Consider the following 20,431-nt stretch of genomic DNA (forward strand, 5'->3'; position numbering starts at 1 on the left):
CATTTGTTAGGGTTCAGAATGGGTGCTATTATGTGTGCAGTTTCCTCGTGTGGTCGTGTTGGACAGAGAAGAGGTTGTTGAGGCTTTACCTAATTTGGTTTTAATGTTAGTGTTTCTGTAATTGCTCAGGCCAAAGCCCAGTTCTACCTGCGCACTCACATGGCTGATGAGAGTAAGAACGAGTACGCTGCTCAGCTGCAGAACTTCAACGCAGAGCAGTGGAAACATTTCAACAGCGCCATACCACACATCTTCAAGGTAAAGTAAACATCTGCTGTCGCTTCGCATCCGTGTTTGACTTGGCTTGAATCAGTCCTAACCAAAATTTCATCTTTTTGCCTGACTACAAATTGAATTACAATATCATTCAGTGAAAATTTACCTTCTGTTTCACCTATTTCTAATGTTTGGTTTCAGCATGTCACTATCTCCCCTGCATGAGTGCCCCATTAAATGTTTACCTCAGCAGCTTGCCTCATGTAAACTTATACACTGACTGGCTATCAGTGCAGGATCTGGTGTCTCTGACAGGTTGTTTACTGCTAACAGTCTTGTTGAAGTGTCAGTGTCAGTACTTTGTTATTGGCGTTACAGAATCTGCAGGACATGGACGAACGCCGGACGGTGAAGCTCGGAGAGACGTACCGGAGCTTTGCAGAGGCCGAGCGGAGAGTCATTCCCATCATCACAAAATGTCTAGACGGAATGGTTTCTGCTGCTAAAGCTGTTGATAATAAAAGGGTATGTAGCTGAGTGGAGTACAGGTGTAGGAAAGGAGAGAGAAAACAGAAAGAGAACTGAAATGGAAGAAATAAGATGTTTCTGTAGGGGAGCGATGGAGAGAGCATACAGAAGAACTTTTTGCCACAACTCATCTGTTTCTATCCTCCCATCTTCCAGGATTCATCCATTGTCATCGAGTCGTTTAAATCGGGCTTCGAGCCTCCGGGCGACTTCCCCTTTGAGGACTTCAGTCAGAATCTGAGCAGAACAGGTTCAGATGGCACCATTAGCAACACACCCAAAGGAGACAGAGACAGAGACGGGGCCCCGGGGCCACGACAAGACCCAAAACACCCTATGAGTAGAACCAAGAACAAGCTGTGGCTGTTTGGGAAGAAACCAAAGGTACGAGGAGTGAAGGGTGGTGTCATGTCTTTGTTGTCGCTGCGTTCTTATCTAATGAAGCATAAGTATTGACTACACATAACAAAAAAGAAGAAGAAGGTAGCCTCTGCTGAAAAGCTATTATTAAACATTCATAGGATGCCTGTAGTTAATCTTTGATATCTGTGTGTCAGTATACATCATGTGTTCCTTTAAGTATAGACAGTAATGCATTATGACTGGAAGGAAATGCTTTTGAGGGCTCTTCATAATACACTCCATTGTAGTCATCGACAGTGCCTTCACAATTTGATTATTTGTTTAATTTTTATAAACAACAAAGACTTTTCTTTAATGTTGCTTGTTGTCAAGTCACTCTTCAGTAATGTAATTTGGGAAAGTACCCGAGTTGTCCTCCTCGCAGACTCATTGTGGTTAATGGTACAGTTATGATCCCCCACCCTGCAGCTGAACATCAGCTTTATTAGTCACATCCTGAACACTCATGTTTTATTACTTTCTCTGCTCCTCAGTTGCTCTCTCAGCTAGTCTGGGGTTGTAGGTTTTTTGTCACCTTTCCAGCATTTGTAACAACACTCTTAAACCTTTTCTCTGATACACTCCTTGGACCTTGCCCCTCTCCATAAAGACTGTGTTGGTTAATCAGTAACTACCTGTTGTTGGTTTATGTTAGCGTCATCAGCTGTTTCACAGTATCAGGAACCTGTGTGATGGATAGGGTGTGTGTTTGTGTACATGGGTCAGTTTAATTGTTTAACACATGGTGCACTAAATTTTCATAGGTGTGTCTAATACAAGTCAGAATTTTAAAGACCCTGAAAACTTGAAATAAGTAAACCTGTTGTAACTTTGGCTCATTCTTTGCTCACACTAAGAGGATGGTTAAGACAATAAGTTTTCGGGGCCTCTAATAAAATCTCTGTGGCTGACTTCCTGTGTTCATAAACTTGAATGAGTCAGTTTGAAGTCATCAAAGGAAAAGTCATACACGAGTCATGTTTATAACTCTTTAATGATTTGGTTAATGATTTGATTCCTGTGAATAATATCCATGTAAACTTGAATCACCCCAAAATCAAATATCCATACTTTTCCTCTTACCTGTAGTGCTATTTATCTTTATAGATTGTTTCTGTGTGGGTTGCTGTGTGGTGGTAATATATATCAGCAGTATATCAGCAATAGAAGTAGATGGCACTGGACTTGGTGTGTGCTTAAAACGCACCACACCTAAAATCTCTGTCACTCAGCAACTCACACCAAAACAATCCAGACTGATAAACAGCACTATAGGCAAGAGGAAAAATAGTAGTTTATTTTGGGATGAACTGTCCCTTTACGAATAAATAATATGTCTCCCTGACCTCTGGCTTTGTCCTGTCCTCCTGCTCCCCTCCAGTCCCCTTCCTCCTCTCCTCCTCCACCACCCTCCTTCTCCTTCTCCTCCTCCTCCCGTGCCCGGTCCTCCTCCAACATTTTTCCTCAAACCCGCTTCAACACTGACTTAGTGAGCCACTATCTGTCCGAGATAAAGACTACAGTACCCAGAATCCCCCAGAATTTGAGGGGCCTGAGGAGAGGGGTGAGACAGGAAGTTGCGTTGTAGTGTTTGATTGACCGGTTGACTTGATTTTGGTTTTTAAATTTCTTCCACAGGGTGTCTGCAGTTTATAATTTTAACGAGGCCCTCAATTACTTTAAATTTAGTCATTGAAATCTTAACTGACATTTTAGATGTCATAAAGATGTTATACTTTTTTTATAGAGAGTTTTTTTTTTTTTTTTGCTCTCATGGGTCTGATTTGATTAAATGTGATTTTATTTTCTAAACTTTTAACATGACTCTTGCAGACACCCTGTTGTGTTGTTTCTGTCACTCATTTATCTTTCTTCTTTCTCTTTCTTCCCTTCCTTATTCCCTCTTTTTCGTTTGTTTTTGTGTGATCCTTTCTCTCCTTTTTTTATGAGACAGATTTTTGCTCCAATCACAAGATGGAGGATCCTTGGTGATAGATGGTGTGTGTGTGTGTCTGAGAGGGATTTGAGGGTTTTTGGTGTTCTGGTTGCAGTGTTGCGTGGGGGAAAACTAGTTTCCAACATCAAGTGTGTTGCTCTGATGTTGGCCTGAGTTTGCAGTGGTGTGTGTGTGTGTGTGTGCTGAAGTACTAACAATGTCAGTATGCTCTGAAGCAGAACTTTCTGCTTTCAGACAGTTTAAGTTTAAATAACACCCAGCCTCGGACGAAGCCAACACTTTGATTGGCGTCTTCTCCTGTCAGCTCGGTCAGGACTGTCTATGATTGGCTGATCGGACCGTTGGCTTGACTACTGACATGATATCCACTGCTTGTGGGAAATTATCTAATTTAGAGAGATGTATACCAGACAAGGAAAGCTGGGATTTTATCATGTTTTTAGAAAGTCAGTTTAAAATGTTATGTTTACATTCAGTGATTCTCACCAAAGCACATCACGTGTATCCCTAAGGCCAAATAACACGCTGAAATATTGAATTCATTAAACATTTACAAAGCAGATTGTTTTTGCATAATTTGAAACTATTTTGAATAATTTTACTAAATTTTTGAGCAAAAAAAAGTCACAGATGCTCTGGTTCCAGCTTCTCAAATGTCAAGATCTGCTGCTTTTCTTTGTCATATATGAGCGTGTTTATATGGACATGAATAACCTGTTTATTAGCCTTATACTGGTTATGATCATTATGGGGATATGGTGTTTAGATATGCACAGAGAAATACAGTCACTCATATTCCCCGTATACATGGAAAATACCAGTAACCTGGTCACTGACTGAGAATGAGAGCAACAGGAAATATTAAACATTACACAGTAAATTTAGTTTTACTACCACTTGGCAGCTTAACTGCTGATTTCTTCTCTGCTGCGATCGCCAACAGCTGTCGGCTCTGAGCGCATTCACTGACTCTCTCTGTCTCTCTCTCAACCACACACACAAACACAGTCACACACACACAAACACACATTACGTAGTTATAGTACTTACTCGCCTAACGCTGTTCCTGAAAGCAGTTATGCTGCCTGTCCTCACTTTGACCGACACCAGCCGTCACTGTCCCTACTACCGCATAGGACAGGGGAGCAGTGGGAAAAAAAAAACGCAGCCTCTTTCATTAGCGAAAGACAAAACTCTGTTTCTTCACCGCTTCCGGAAGTGAAGCTGTGGCTGCTGCCATATTTTATTTTACGGTAAAATCACTTGGCTGAAGCTGTGGCTGTGCAGTTAGTGAGCGACACTCGATAACCAGGATAAGGTGTAAACATGCAACAATATCCAGATTGCTTTTGGTTTACTCCAGGTAGCATATTTAGTTTTCTCATAAACAGGATAAGGTCTTGTCCCGGTTTCTGAAAACAGGATCTGGTGTATACATGCTCAAATACATAATAGGTTATTCATGTCCATGTGAACACACTCTGTGATGGTAAACTGTGTATCATTGGGTTTGTGCGAACATAATAAGTAATTTCAAGTACATTTCAATGGGCTGCGGAAAATTATGACAGTAATTTGAGTAATGTGGCTCAGGTAGCACTGGCACATTCATAATACAAACAAAAACAGGACCCAGTCATTTAAACATGGCTCTAGGGATGTTTTTTCTCATTTAACCACTAAAAGCCACTTAGTTATTGAAAGGGTAGTGGTTTTATGCCAAAGAGATCTTAGTAATTAAATGAATGCTTCCTCTCCTCACAAGAAAACATCCTCAGTCGCTGATGAAAGCAGGAGATAAAATCAGAAGTGAATCACTGCAAACAGCAGGCTAGAATAACTATCAAATAATTACTGTGATTTAATCTGTTAATTAATAAACATGAACTATGTTAGAATATTCACCCTAGCCTCCTGGTGTGCAGTGATTCACTTCTGATTGTGTCTCTGAGTTTTACCCTCTGAGAACACTGGGAACACATATCGATCTGACTGGTTTTCATGCTCACCAGCTGACATGTTCGTGGCTATATTGACATACTGACAACTAACCAGCATCCCATGTTGTTTGTCTCTTTTTACTGTAACGGTTAATGCGTCAGTGGTCAGTCAAGATGGTAAGTGTGTGCAAGAGTGTGATTATAGAGTAGTCACAAGAAGACTCAGCAGTGTAGGTGCTCCTGCATGTATCCTCACCATGTAGGACTTCCCATAGTGTCCAATATATAAACCCAGTAGTGATAGCAAAGTCTCCTCTCCTAGTTAAAATAGATTTCCTGCCTTATATCCACATAAATATTAAAAGAGTTCCCTAGTTTTAGTCTTTTTTAACACAGCTGCTGCACAGTGAAGCTGGTCAGTATGGACACACTCCCAGAAGGGAGCTTAGGTTACATCATAAGCAAAATTATGTCATTAGGAAAGCATCAAGGAGGTAAAACTCAAAGCTTTTTAATACTTAGAATTAGGTTTGAATACCAACCCAGCAAACAAGTATCTGAACATCCAAGCATTTATTAGTATTTAGCACCAGGTATTGATTTTAAATTGGATTTTTCCTACATGCCTGTCTGTTTTACGAGGTCACAGATTCAGCCTCAACATGTCTTGGGATGTTTGGTGTATCAGTCAGTTTTAATGCCTGACACCTTGAGAATTTTTCTTTGCACTTAAGCATTGATAACACAATGATTATCTGCCTTTTATTAACTTTAAGTCAAATCTGAGCGCAACAGCTACATGCTGATTCGAGCTGCTTATTTTCAAGTCTCGTTCTGTGGAAAAAGTTTAGTGGAGGCAGCTGGGCTCAGCAAAAGTGCTGGAAATAAGTCAGTGGTATAATTACTATTTCAACAGATCTCTCTACACCTCAGAGAACCCTATAGATTAGTCTTTATTCCATCTGTTGTATTTTCCCAAGATCATTCCTCCACATGACTGACTTCACTCTAGAGTTGGCTTGTACTTTGAGATATGTGTTTGTTTTTTACCACCAGGCCCCCTCTCTGGAGGATTTCAGCCACTTACCCCCTGAACAGAGGAGGAAGCGGCTGCAGCAGAGGATCGACGAACTCAGCAAAGAGCTGCAGAAAGAGATGGATCAGAGGTAGAAATCAAGAAATAATTGTTGTGGATATGCTCATGTTTTGCCTTCCTTTCATGACCTTTTAACTGCTTATTGTCATTAGTCCATCCCATCAACTCCTGTGAATGTTTTGTGTCTTGCAGAGATGCCCTGAACAAGATGAAGGATGTGTATGAGAAGAATCCACAGATGGGAGACCCCAGCAGCCTGCAGCCTAAAATATCAGAGACCATATGTAACATGGAGAAACTGCGCTCAGAAATCCACAAAAACGAGGTATGAAAGGGAGATTTGGATTTAAAGAAAACTGTTAAACCCAAGAGTGAGGTGCAGGGTAAGAGAAGAGAAGACGGATAATAGGTAAAAAAAAAAAAAAGTTTCATTTAAAGAGGCAACAGATTTCGCATTTTTTCCTAAATATATCATCATGAAAATAACATGGGTTGCACAGGGTAGTGGCCACAGTAAAATCAGACTATCAGTGTTTACATAGGTTACTTTGTGGCTTTGCAATCTTTGCAATGAGCTTCTGCCACTGGGGGTGAAATTTCGCAGAAAAAAATCTGCTTTACAGCGGGAAACGCGTCATGTATTGCGAAATTGGTCAGTCAGCCAATCAGGGATTGGAGCCGGTCCTTATGAGGAGTTGGGCATGAGATAGTTGAGTCACGAGCACAATGGCAGACGAGCAAAGTTTGGAAACAAGTGAAAAACGGCCTAGCAAAAGAAAAGGAGCTCCTCTGTCTGAGGAGGCAAAGAAGAGCAAAAAGGAGAGTGATAAAAGAAGAGGAAAAACAAGAGTAAACCTCAGTCAGGCGTTCAAGAGATGGAGGGAGCTCCGTGACCAAAGAGGCTTCAACACCGATGTCCAGCTAGCTTTCTTTCTAATGGATCAGTAAGTAACACGGCTAAATGTTAGCTAGATGAGAGAGGACTGTACTGTACTGTACTGGCTGCTAGTTAACTCCTAGCTGGCCAGCATCGCAAATCGCCGCAACCAGGGACCGGGTAGCGAGTGTTGGTCGGCTGACATCCTCGTTGCCATTCTACGGCAGCCCTCAGACAGTGATATTTTTCAACAGTCACAGGCTCACTATACATTATCCCTTACGTGTTTACTGTTGTTTGTACTGATACTGTACATATTGGTATAACTTACTGGGAGTTGTTTGTACTGGTACTGTGCATTCTGGTATAATTATTTGCATTACTATTTGTTTTTTTCTTCAGATAAATCTGATAATTGTTGCTCGGTCTCTTTACTCATTTATTTAGTAGAGTGTCCACACACCTTCTCATTCTACATATACATAGAGGTATACTGGTGGCTTTACAGCCTACATTTTATTGATTATCTCTGATCCCCATGGTCAGTTTGGTCATTGCAACAGTGCAAGCAACACTGCTGACGTGAGGTGGCGCCAAGCTAAAAAAAAAAAAAAATCCTATCTGTTGCCTCTTTAAGCATTTTCATTAGTCTTAGATAGTGGGTGATAGTGCCATCTCCTGGTCAAGTACATAAAGAGATGCACTGTGTGGATGATGGTGGTGTCAGCCAGACTATACTCCCTGTGATATTAACAGAAATGTTCTCTTTCTCTCTGTTGACAGACTTGGTTAGCTGAGGTGGAGGGAAAGCAGAGCTCCAGAGGAGACAGAAGACACAGCGCTGACAACCACCATCACACTCCTCAAGGCAGAGAAAGGTAAAGTCCTACACAAAAACACAAACATATAAATACATATGGACAGAGAGAGAGAAAGATGGTCATGGTATTTAAACATTGGGTATTTATGACTGACATGTAAAGAATCAATGTACTGTTTCTCTTTTTCACATTATAAGTGAATCAGTGTAGTAAGGAGTCTTTACTGTGAATCACTCGTATGCTTTACTTTAGGGCTCCTTTTGGAACAGTTTCTTTGGAAAATAAAGCATTATCAAAAATTCCACCTTTTTAAAACTTGGAATTTTCCTGTTTTGTATGTGATTTAAGAAATTGATTTAGACATCACGCCTCCTAACACTGGTTCAGCCTATAATATTCCTACTAACATTCATTTTTCTTCATGGTAATAAACACTTCATTTCTGGTCTCTGCTATCGTGTACAAGCAAGGAGCAGTGATATATTTTAATCATGCAAACACAAGCTCAGTCCCGCTGTTTGTTTCCCATCAGTCCTGAGGGCAGTTACACAGATGACACCAGTCAGGAGCATCACACGCCTCACAAGCGCTCCAGTCCTCCACAGCCCGGACAACCTAACCCCGACCCACACGAGTTTGATGATGAATTTGATGATGATGACCCACTGCCTGTCATCGGACACTGCAAAGCGCTCTACTCCTTCGATGGTATGAACAAACAGCGTTAAGTGTTTGAAATATCTTCAGTTAACCATTAACAGGAGGCTAACATGGCAGTAAAACCAATGTTTTTGTTAGCATGTTGCTACTTACTGTGGCTATTATCCTCCAAATGTTGGCAGCTGTGAAACTGAAGATGTGTCTGACATTAAGGCAGTGATGGTTACCTGTACAGACACTGCAGGTTAGTTATCTAACAAGTTAACATGATAGAAACACAGTTGTTTATCTTAGCCGCTTCCACGGTCTGTTCCCTTAATGCCAAAGTTTAAATGTACCAAAAATTGTGGCCAGTGACCAGCACTTTGGATTATCCTGTATGCACGTACTTGTATATTTTTCATTGTAAACAAGGTATAATTTCACAAAAATTCACAAAAAGTAGTCACAGGCCAAAACTTTCATTGATGTTTGTTTGATGTCACTGTGGTTTGTTTGACTCTCAGGTCAGAATGAGGGGACGCTGGTGATGGCAGAAGATGAGGTAATGCCCGTTTTTTTTTTATTCTGTTCGATTCTGAACTGTTCCTACTAACAAGTGTTATCTGTTTATCCAAAGCCTGATTAATCTTATTCATCTGTCTGTTATAAAAACACACACTCAAGTTTATTTCAACTCAATTCCACATACACCTTGTGGCTGCTGTAAATACTCACTGAAACACCAAATGTGGATTCATCCGCTGGTGAAAATAGTCCCCCAACAAAAGCACTCTTTCCTCCTGTTTGAATAATATTTGCTAACAACTACAGTGCCCAGCTGTTTTGGAAAATCATGTTGACAACAATAGATATCTAGAAAAGTTCCAGACTTATAGTTTGCTTTTTAAACCCTCATTGTGTAAGGTTTTAAAATATCTGATTTGGCGACTCCTAGTGGTAATATAAGAAATTACACTATTGTAATATTTGCCTACAGAAAAATGTTTCCCCTCAAAAAATCTTAACTGGACACTGAGACATTAGCAACACGTAGTCTACATGACTTTGCAGTGGGGTTGGCTCATTTGATTACGAACAAAAGTGGTTATCATCGAGATAATTAGACAGTATTCTCATTAAAATTAAAAACTACACTAAAGGGCTTTTAAAATATATACATTTGGCTTTGCTGTGTTAATGGAGGCCTCTGTTCTGAGTAATAGACTTTATTTTTAGTGATGAGAATAAACATATTTTGGTGTACTTTTATTCAGAAAGTCATTTAAAAACTTTTCTGCTGCAGGTGTTGTACATCATCGAGGAGGATAAAGGCGATGGCTGGACGCGGGCGAGGAAGCAGAGCGGAGAGGAGGGCTATGTCCCCACCTCCTATGTAGAAATCACCATGGAGAAAAACAGCAAAGGTGCTGTCACCTACATCTGAAGCTAACTCTGTGGTTTGTCCTCTCATCCTGTCTGTCGTCCTCTCCATCCTCCCTACTTTCTGTTCCTCATCATAACACTACAAAAGGAAAAAAAGACAGCATGGACATTCATCTGCTCTCTCTCTGTCCTCCTGTTTATCCCTCTAACCCAGTAATCATTTGTCCTCCTCTCATATCTGTGGGACTGGTGTTTCAGAGGTGAGTGTTTGAGCACAGAGACAAATAGGACAAACCTATTTGAAGGTGTTTGTATATTGTATATGAAGCGTTTCTCTGCGTGTGTGAATGTCTCCACTGCTGTTTTGAGCCTCGTGTAAAGGCTACACCACTTCTTATCGATCAAAGTGTTGAAGTTTTATGTAATATATTAGAGACAATTTATTTTTTAATTATTTTGATGTTTCTTTTTTAAAACTGGAGATGTTTAAAGTTGATTTTAAGTTCTTTGGGTTCATGTTTCATCTGTTTTTATTTCTGTCTGATTGTTGTTTGTGTGTGTGTGTGTGTGTGTGTGTGTGTGTGTGTGTGTCTGTGTGTGTACATGCACATTTGTTTTTTTCTGTGTTACCTGTGCCATCACACTAAATGTTGAATTACACTTGCTGAGGTTTGTCTGGTTTCAGCCTTGGTGGTGTCTTATCACACAGTTACAGGAGTTTGGCTCATTCAGTCTTCTTATTGTTGTGTTTCCTTTCAAAGCAGGGCTAGAAGTTTTAAAGGATAAGGCTGGTGTTACTCTACGTTTTTATTTATCATCAACAAATCCCATGAAAAAAAACATCTAAATTCAATTTGAGAGAGGCATAAATTATGAAGTCAAATGCTTTGTTTTTTTCCACTGCGGAGAAAGTCATCGGTACATAACTTGTACGACAGGTCTGGATCACATGTGAACCTAAGAGAAATTTAAAGTAGTCATAATAAAAAGCACAACAGAAATATATGATTTCTCCCTTTAATCATCTGGTGGCGCCTCGGATTTTTATAGTATTTCCGGCAGTACAGAGAAGTAAGAGATACAACGATAATACGTGTTAGAACCAGAAATTCTTTTTTTATTTTATGGTGAACAATAGGAAATATATTAATGTATCACCAGCCATATTCTTTAATTCCTAATATAGAAACCTGAAGTTAGATAAAGTTAGGAAGTGTGCAGTGTGAAAATGGTTTCACCTCAGTTAAAGGAGTCTGTAAGAACAATTCCTATTATTCTCACTGACAAATCATGTATTTTATGTGATCTTGCACTCATAAATGGACTGTTCTTGGTCATTGTTTGAGTCTCTGATTAAAAACAGCTCTGACCGTCATAGTTTCCACTGGTATCCATGATAGTATAATCCTCTACTGCAGGTGTTTCACAGTAACTGTGCCAGCTGATTATCTCCATGCACTCACATTGGAGGGGTTATTATTGCAGCCAACACCTTGGAGTACAAACAAGGGTGCAGAATCAGGGCAGCCAAATAATATGTGACTGTATGCAGAGAGCAGCTAACTAAAAAGTGTTGCTACCATTTATTTGTTGGCATTATCATGTTATCAGCTCTTACAGTCACTGGGAGAGTGTGGATAAAGAGGAGGCTGCCAAACGTACAAAAACTAACTTTTTCTTCCTTCTTCCACTCTGTGAATCAGTTGCGAGTTGATCTTTCATTTACTTAATCCCTTCTCGTCTTTCTCCTCCAATTTGTCCTCCCCTCCTGCACTTTTACCTCTGTCTTTCTCCTGTTTGATCCCTCCTTCCCTGGCTCTCAGTTTTACTTTCCTCAGTCTCATCTTCCCTCCTTTTTTGAACATTTGTTTCCTTCTGTCTTTTATGTACTTGCTTCCTTCTTTCCTGTCTTTCCATGTCCTGATCCCTTTCCTTCTATCCACCTGTCTTACCTCATGTTCTACCTTTCCTCCCCTCCCCTTTCCTTCCTTCTGTCTTTCTATTTACTTCCTGGTGATTCATCTCCTTAAAGTCAACTCTATTAAAAATGAATTGGCAGTCTCTGTATGAACACTTTGATTCTCTTAAAACACACCTCTTTGTCAAACTTCAATCGTGTGTGTGTGTGTGTGTTAGTGTGTTAGAGGGGCAATTGCAGCACCTCGTGTGTCTTGTAGTAACTCACTCTCTCCTCTATGTGACTGCAGGTTCCTGAGGGCTGCAGGGTGGCCGGGCGATTTGATTGGCTGGTGGAGGGCTCACGCTGATTGCTGATTATTGGTGGTGGGGGGGTGACCCAAGAAAGAGAGCAATGAGGGGAAAGAGAGAGGTAGAGAGGGAAAGAGAAAGAGAAAGATGGGAGGCAGGTTTGCATGTCTGCATGCTCACATATTCATAATCAGCAAAGCATTTTGGGTTACTATGGGAAGAATGAAGGGTCATAAGTAGAGGAGAAGATGACCTTAAAGCCAAAAAAGGCACTAGGATCATGTAGTGGCAGCCACTGGAGAAGACCCACCCTGACCTGCAGGAGATTCTGAACATTTTGTTGCAAAAGTCTGATATGGTCAAACCACAGCAGCAGTGGCAGACAACAGAAAGATTTGTACTCATTCACAGGGATAGAAACTCTCTCTGCTCTGCTGCTGGACTGAAAGGTGAAGCCACTATCAGACTTTTATTAGACTAAACAGAAGCTGCAACTTGCTGCCTGCTGGTCCGTAAGGGTCTTAAAAGATGGCTACACACCTCCTCCAATCACAGAGTTTCAGCTCCCAGAGAGCAGTGCAACAGGAGGTTTTTTTCTCTCTGATTGGTTGTGGATTTATCCTTTAATGACTGGAGCATCTCCCCACCTCACTGATTCACTGACTGCTTTGTGCTTTCAACAAGTCTCCTCTGTAGGTGCAGGTCAAAGTGTTGGAGGAAAAGTTTTTCCAAGTCTTTTGTAGCAGCTGCCATGGGCTACTCAAACCGTAAAATAGCATTTTGACAAGAAATTCTCATCACAAAAGATGACATAGTAACTGAGCGACTTCATCTGCAGAGGAAGGCCATAAGGTGAGGCTGAAAGCTTCGGAAACATCAAGTAAGTAACTTTGTGATGAGATGTTTTTTGGTCAAATTGCTATTTCCAAACTCAAAAAGAAAAGAACACTGTAGCTTTCGGCTTTAAGTTGTCTCAGCGTACAATTCACATTTTTTACATGTGCCATTTGTGCTTGAATATATTTAAAAAATATTTCAGTGTTTCCTTACCATTTATTCTCTTAGTTAACATGTAAACGTTTCCCCCAAACATTTGCTCCAGCTCCTCATGAGAGACAGTTCAGCTGATTTTAAACTCATCATCAGGGTTTGTCACCTTCTGAGGGTCAGCTATGCTTCCAAGTATTTGCTGCCACTAACAATGTCAGTGCTGCTCTCATCCCTGTCATCATCATCTGTGCTCTGTTGGTGATGTCTGCCTGCCTGCCTGCCTGCCTGAGCCACTCTGCTCCTCATGCCTGCCTTCACCCTCATACAGTCGCATGTCCATAACGTGTCCCCCAACATGATTAGGCATTTCATCTGTGACTTTAACTCCAACTTTACAAGTGTGTGTGCAACTTTGGCTGAGTCGTGTGTTGAATGCTGCGTCATTGTGATGTTTTAATGGATGTCCAGCATGAGTATGATTTTATTTTTGTGCATTTAATGTTACTCATCAGACAGATAGCAGGACTATCAGGTGAATACAGGACCTCTCTACCCCTCTCTTTCTTCCTACCTTTCCTCCTTTCCTTCCTGGGTTGTAATTCCACCAGTCGACCAGCAGATGGGAGCCTTCCCTCACCAAACCACAGCTCAGCTCCAGCCGGACTGGGCCGCTTTCAATAACACCAAACAGAAAAAGGAGCTCCGGTGTCTTTGCAGTCAGACTCTGCCTTAAACTTCACGTCGTTTTAGTGTGGAGGGATTATTCCATACATATCCGGATGTGTCTGCGCTTCTGCTTGACTACATCTCCCATCAGCCACCTGGGCTCAGCCTCGCCTCCTTGGGGACTCTACTGCATCTCCATTAAAAAAAAAAAAAAAAAAAAAAAAAGTTTTTGCCATTTAATCAGTTGTATTTGTGAATGTGACGACACGCACGCATGTATCAACAACATGTCCGTATGTCTATGGAAGGCCACACAGGCCAAAAAAAACACATTGAATTTTGGCATGTTTGGCTCTCCATACCTATTAATATGTAAATGTGTGTACATGTTCCTGTGTTACATGCGTGACGTTAGTTTTTACCATTGAATGATTTGTACATATTAACATCTTTTATGTCATGCTGAATGTGTTTCCATGGTGATTGTTTTTAAGTTTGTTTTGATTGACACTCTTCATGAGAGGCAACAAGGTTTGAATTGAACTGATGCACTTTGCCCTGAAGTACTACAGCATTTGAATCGGATTAAATGAACGAGTGAATGAACGGACGGATGAATGAACTAAGGTCTGTGTTGTCTGCTGAGAGAGGGGTGAACTTTATGAATGACCACTGTGTAGCAGCCAGAAACAGAAACAGCTCTAGTAACTTCCTCTTCCTAATGGTTTTTATACTCTTTTGTAACTCTCAATGAGCAATGACCAACTTTTGCTTTGCATGATTTTCTAGATTCTTTGAATTCATTCGTCTCTCTGGTGATCCTGTTTTTTTTTTAACCATTCACTGTATCTCTTCAACAGACTAACAAAACTACACATCTGAAGTAAAGTTTGACTTCCTGTTGATGCTATTTAAGACAAAATGCCACTGATGATTTGGCTGCTTGTCGATCTAGAAGCAGGTGGCGACGCCTCAGTTGTAATCTGTGTTTCTTTGACGAAGCTGTGAAATGTACAGAGAGATGCTGTCGGTGTTGTTACTTGAACTTTGGTCACGCTTCTCCACACTTTCCGATCTTATCTGCACCATTTTGCATCACAGAAATAGTTTGACATTGAGAGAAAATCGCTTCCCACAACTTTATAGTTTTACACTTTATATGAATCAAACAACGCATGGACTTTATTACCTTCGAACAGAGCTAGGCTAAACGGCTGCTGGCTGTCATTTCAGGTTTACCCTACAGATATGAGAGTGGTATGGTATCTTCTCATCTGACTCCCCACAAGAAAGTAAACAAACGTTTTTCCCAAAATGTCCGACTATTTTTTTTTTCCCCAGGATTCCCTCTGAACTGATTGGCTACTTTAATTTGTGCCATTTTGCATCCCCAAGCAAATTAAACACAGTTTCTGCAGTCAGGTTTTGCTTTTTGCCCTACACAGATTCATCAGTGCTTTTTGTTTGGTGTACACAGCTCATGGTTAGCTACAGCTGCTAGCCTGCTTGTGATTGTGTAGCCCTAAATTGAACTGAAACGGCATATTATTTGGCCTTTTTTGAAAACAAAACTAAGATACAAGTGTTGCATGTTAGATTTTTTTTGTTCCAGTGGTAATACAGTCTAATTTCTGTTTTAAAGCAGTTAGGCCTGCAACTAATTATTTTTGATGGCTGATTCATTATGTTTGGTCTATAAAATGTAAAAAAAAAAGAAAAAAAAAAGAAAGAAAGGAAAATATTTAAAGTTGTAACAGCCTTAGGCGAAGTCTTCCAGCATTGGTTTTGTTCAACAGTCCCAAGTCCCAAAGATATTCAGTTAACAATGATGTAAACAGAGAAAACAGCAAATTTAAGATTATTTTTTGTTTGCTAAATGACATAAAAACAAAAAAATCACACCAGGTTCAGCACTAAAACCAGAACCATGCTTGTAAATGTGCACTCAGATTTATACGTAGTGCAGATGATGATCTTCCGATGTGATGTGAGGCATATCACCTGTTTCCTGCTAAATGAGTGTCTGTGTTGCTGAGAGGATGCTTGCAGGACATTCTTACTATCCCTCGAACAGATGGTGCACCTCCAATGTTTCATTTTCCTAAAGTTCCTCCTGTAGGTCAGCTCATTAGACATGTTTGGAGTTTACTGTCCCTTTAATTAAATAATACATGATGTCAGTAGTAACACAGCAGCTTTGAAATGAGTAAACTTTACCAAAAACTCCCATTAACGATAATTTTTTTTAACATCACCATACATATAGAAACTGTGAGCTGAATATAGTAGCTACTGTGCTTTAATCCTAAATATTATGCAAAAATACGTAATAATAAAGCAGCTTTGAGATGGCAAATATGATAACGTTCCTGCCAAGCTACTGTGAGCGTGGTGCCGTTCAGCACCCAGGAAAAACAGACGTGTTCTTCTTCTACATTCCTCTTGTTTTAAACTCCCACCATCATGTTTGTCCTGTGGAAACTTTGTACAGATTCTCTCCAGCTGTCTCATTCTTAGCCCCTTTTTTAAAACTCAGCATCAACACCCAATCACAGTAAATAATAAAAACAGCAGCAGGTACAAAGTGATTCTGCAGGATATCAACATCATGTAAATGTGTGTTTTTATCATGTTGTATATGTTGTAATAACCAATGGCAGTACTTCTCTTTCCATATTGTTGTGCACATCTTTTTACTTTGAATGTTGTCAGACACTTTGTGTACATTATTTTTTCTTCTTCCAAGATATTGTTCTAATAAAATAAGCAGCAATGAAAAGTGGATTTGTTTTCTGTGATATTTTTTCAGTGTGGGAAGTGATGAGTTAAATTCAGGTGTAACTTCTGTCTCCCAACTGACAGATGAGATGTTTGAGTGACTTAAGGTTTAATACTTCATATGACATCACCAGTAAACTGAGGCTCATCAGACCAGGCAATGTTTTTCCAATCTTCTGTTGTCCACTTTTGGTGACTTTGTGTGAATTGTAGCCTCAGTTTCCTGTTGTTAGCTGACAGGAGTGGCACCTGGTGTGGTCTTCTGCTGCTGTAGCCCATCTGCTTCCAAGTTCAACGTGTTGTTGGTTCAGAGATGGTCTTCTGCATACCTTGGTTGTAACGAGTGGTTATTTGAGTTACTGTTGCCTTTCTATCAACCTGAGGCAGTCTGGCCATTCTCCTCTGACCTCTGGCATCAACAAGGCATTGTCGCCCAGAGAACTACTGCTCACTGGATATCATACCATCCTCTGTAAACCCTAGAGATGGTTGTGTGTGAAAATCCCAGTAGATCAGCAGTTTCTGAAATACTCAGTCCAGCCTGTCTGGCCAACAACCATGCCACGTTCAAAGTCACTTAAATCCCCATTCTGATGCTTGGTTTGAACTTCAGCAGGTCATCTTGACCAGGGGTCCGTTTCACAAAGCAGGTTTAACAAACTCTGAGTCTAATCCTGGACTCTGAGTTGATCTACTCTGAGATAGGAAACTCTGAGTTTCCAGTTCCAGAACAGCTGATTTGAATCAGTTTAATCAACTCGGAGTAGTTTCACTTGGAGTTAAGCGCGTGCACCACAACTATAAAAAAGCCAGCATCAATGGAGCCCCGATTTGACGAGTCACCATGGCAACGCGGAAGAGGGCTGCGTTTTTCACCCCAATAGAATTAGAAATCTTAATGCGCTCATGCGGCGAGTTTGCACATGTTTTCAAGACGGCGTGGGAGAACATTGCTGCTCGGGTCTTGAATGGTAGCCTATTAATTTATTTCATTTAGGTGCAATCCCGCGGGGGAGAAGCGCACTTGGCAGCAGTTTAGGATGAAATGTAAACACATTGTTCAAACAGGTAAGACCTCGGCATAATCTCATGGGGGTACCTCATTTTGATCATGTTTTACATTGTAAAGTAAATATTAAGTGGCTGTTTGACTGTGCAGTTGTTTTATCCCCAACATAATGCTGTTTTCACACACATAAATGTGTTCTCATCTATATCATGTTCTGTTAAATAATTAAGCCTATTTAAACTAACACAGACTTCTACTCAGCCAACAGAAAGAAGGCAGATGCCTGTAAAATGAGCACACTTTTCTGACCGCCCTGCATACAGTTGCCTTACTCAAGTGCTCAGCATCTCCGACATTGTACAAAAAACTTCCATTTGCAAAGAAACGCAGCGCAACACACAATATCTGCTGGGATGTGAGAGCATGACTACGACTGGTAATGTTGCAAATGTAAGGACGGATTAGGTTGTGTATGTAGATGATGGACTGTGACGTGAAACGGTACAGCTCAAAAATATAATTGTCTGGAAATGCTAAAACATCTATGCGTGGTCTGATAACCATCTCCCGACGAATATTTAATTCTCTGCGCAGTAATGCTGCTTCTTCATCCACGGGATCGTTATCAAAAGGACATGCCATGTTAGTGAAAAAAGTCGCCACCTACTGTGCCTGATGGACTTCTAATATACTGACTCTGATTTTCTTAATGATTTTTTTAAATGACAGACGGCAGAAGTAGGCTACGCCAAAACTCGCCTGCTGACTGAATGAATGAGGAAATCAGATGGAGTGTGTGGCTCTGAAAGAGGGCGGAGACAGAGAGAAACTCGAGGTTCATTGAGAAAAACCTGGTCCCGACCAGGTTAGGTTCATAGAGTCTGTTACTACGGTAACTGACCGAGAGCTTAAGTTACCTCTCTCTCTGAAACAGGCTAGAGTTACCCCTCTTTCTCTGGTTTGAGTTACCTCCCTTTTTGAAACGGAAAACTCAGAGTTTCCCTCATTTCAGGGTTAACAGACTCTGAGTTTTCACTAAACCTGCTTTGTGAAACGGACCCCATGTCTACATGCCTAAATGCACCGCGTTTCTGTCTCGTGATTGGCTATTTTTCATGTTAATGAGCAGTGTAACAGATGTACCTAATAAAGTGGCTGGTGTGTGCAATAATTCGTATCTAACACAAAGCCTTCAAACATGTCCATAACTTTACAACCAAGATGTGAATTCATTCAGAGCCAGTTGACCTCCGCAGATTGTACACCATATTTATTAAATCTTACACAGTAGTTCATAATAATATAAACATATTAAAATCATCAACATCTTTTTTTTTTTTTTACAGTCAGTCCTCTACAGAAAATATGTACAGTCTATTATTAACATGCTAACATTTCAAATATGTACAGCTTTAGTCTCTCACATGTTAACTTACTTCCACCGTATTTTGATCATTTCATTCAGGTTTATGCAGAAACAAAAATATTTTCATCTGGAGAAGAAAAAGACACTTCTAGCTACATTTACACATGTACAGAGAGTTTGAATTGTTGCTGCAGATTGGATTTTCTGCTCCTACTGTCTGTAAATACAGAAGAGAAATGACCATAGATCCTTGTCATCTGATGTTGAGAAAACGCCTCCTTAAAAACCTATTTATATTAACTTGTTGCTGTAGATTTATTGTTATAACTGCATATTTCTTGTCTTCAGTGTTTTTTTATTCATCAAACACAGTAAATGCCTTATTTTTTCTATTGACAATATACACAGAAGCTGACTTTGAGGGTAAGTGTCCTTCCTTTTTACCAGGAATAAATAAAGGCTACATTAACGTCTTTAAGGGGATATCCTCCTTACATTTCACTCTTAACATGCTCATCACAAGATGTGGAGCTGTTGGCTGGTTTTCCCATTTACTCTTAATATAAAAATATGTTTTTGATTAACTGGAATGTCAGTGTAAAAATAAAACAAATACCTGTTGAAGAAAAATTTCCAAACCAGCGTCTCCCTTTAAACCTTTCTTGTCTGCTCTGCTCTCACACTAATATCAGTCACTCCCTTTAAGAAGGTCATTTTTAAAGTTAAGCTGGGATCATCTGTTGGAGCTTTTGTCACCAAAACACTGAGGGATTTAATGACCTGTGAATACTGCATCTCCTGATCTCAGCAATGGATTGATTGAGTAACATGTTTTAATAATAATAATAACAATAACAATCTTGATCGTGTTGTCATAGTAATAGTCTAACCTGTATGCGTGTGTATTTTTTACATGTGAAGTTTCATAGTTGTGTGTCTGATGTTATATTTTAAGATGTAAATTGTGCAGACGATCTGAGGGTGATGTGTATTTTAAATAAAGTGAAGCTGCAGGTTTACATTGTTGCTGTGAGCCCTGGACCTTACACTGACTGAAATATTAAGTCATTATAAAGTCTGGAGCCAAACTGGCATTTCTCTGGAAAATCACAACGACTGTGAACAGCTGGATTAGTGACAGCATCAAGTTCAGTGGCGTCTGCAGCTGCAGGAAAGTGTGTTTGTTTAAAGTGTATCCTCTTTCTCAGACTAACAGCAGGTCATTTCTGGTCGACTTTCTGCTTTATTACAGTTTATGTCTCTTCTTCCCTTCATCGCAGCTGTTTCTGATCCACCCGATGTTCTACTGAAGTCCAAAGTGTGTCAGGATGTCAGACTTGTTGCTCAGCTGAAGTCAGATTAAGGTTTGTGTTTTGGGCGGGGGCTCCAGTTTCCGTGACAACGCAGTGAGGATGAGGTTGAATTTGTTGTAGCGATCTGATTGGTTGACTGAAGCTCCACGGCTTCCCCACAGCAGCCGCAGCTGAAAGTCTGTTTTAAACACCTCCAACAGGTCCTCGTCACATGTGAAACCTGAAGGAAGAAAAAAAAA

At 40.3% G+C, this 20,431-nt stretch overlaps 2 protein-coding genes across 6 annotated transcripts in view; one reads left to right on the top strand and one right to left on the bottom strand.

Moving 5' to 3' along the window:
- The window catches only part of fnbp1l (formin binding protein 1-like), a 60,447-nt gene extending 45,445 nt beyond the window's left edge, over window positions 1-15,002 (top strand). Inside the window, exons 7-16 of one of the 2 annotated variants that reach the window (XM_049587623.1) lie at window positions 130-258; window positions 595-741; window positions 901-1,128; window positions 6,100-6,209; window positions 6,332-6,464; window positions 7,800-7,894; window positions 8,370-8,545; window positions 9,004-9,041; window positions 9,783-9,903; window positions 12,070-15,002. In XM_049587623.1, the coding sequence (XP_049443580.1) occupies window positions 130-258; window positions 595-741; window positions 901-1,128; window positions 6,100-6,209; window positions 6,332-6,464; window positions 7,800-7,894; window positions 8,370-8,545; window positions 9,004-9,041; window positions 9,783-9,903; window positions 12,070-12,077 (1,185 nt within the window). In that variant the 3' untranslated portion in view covers window positions 12,078-15,002. Of the gene's footprint in view, window positions 1-129; window positions 259-594; window positions 742-900; window positions 1,129-6,099; window positions 6,210-6,331; window positions 6,465-7,799; window positions 7,895-8,369; window positions 8,546-9,003; window positions 9,042-9,782 lie in introns of both variants that reach the window. The other variant, XM_049587622.1, reaches the window with a different exon arrangement.
- A 3,768-nt stretch (window positions 15,003-18,770) lies between these two features.
- Window positions 18,771-20,431, bottom strand: part of bcar3 (BCAR3 adaptor protein, NSP family member) — an 81,791-nt gene continuing 80,130 nt past the window's right edge. For all 4 annotated transcript variants that reach the window (XM_049587615.1, XM_049587616.1, XM_049587617.1 and 1 more), the window contains one exon: window positions 18,771-20,412. In XM_049587615.1, the coding sequence (XP_049443572.1) occupies window positions 20,234-20,412 (179 nt within the window). In that variant the 3' untranslated portion in view covers window positions 18,771-20,233. The remainder of the gene's footprint in view (window positions 20,413-20,431) is intronic.

The sequence above is a fragment of the Epinephelus fuscoguttatus genome, linkage group LG10 (assembly GCF_011397635.1).
Source record: "Epinephelus fuscoguttatus linkage group LG10, E.fuscoguttatus.final_Chr_v1".
In the NCBI taxonomy this organism is placed as follows: Eukaryota; Metazoa; Chordata; class Actinopteri; order Perciformes; family Serranidae; genus Epinephelus; species Epinephelus fuscoguttatus.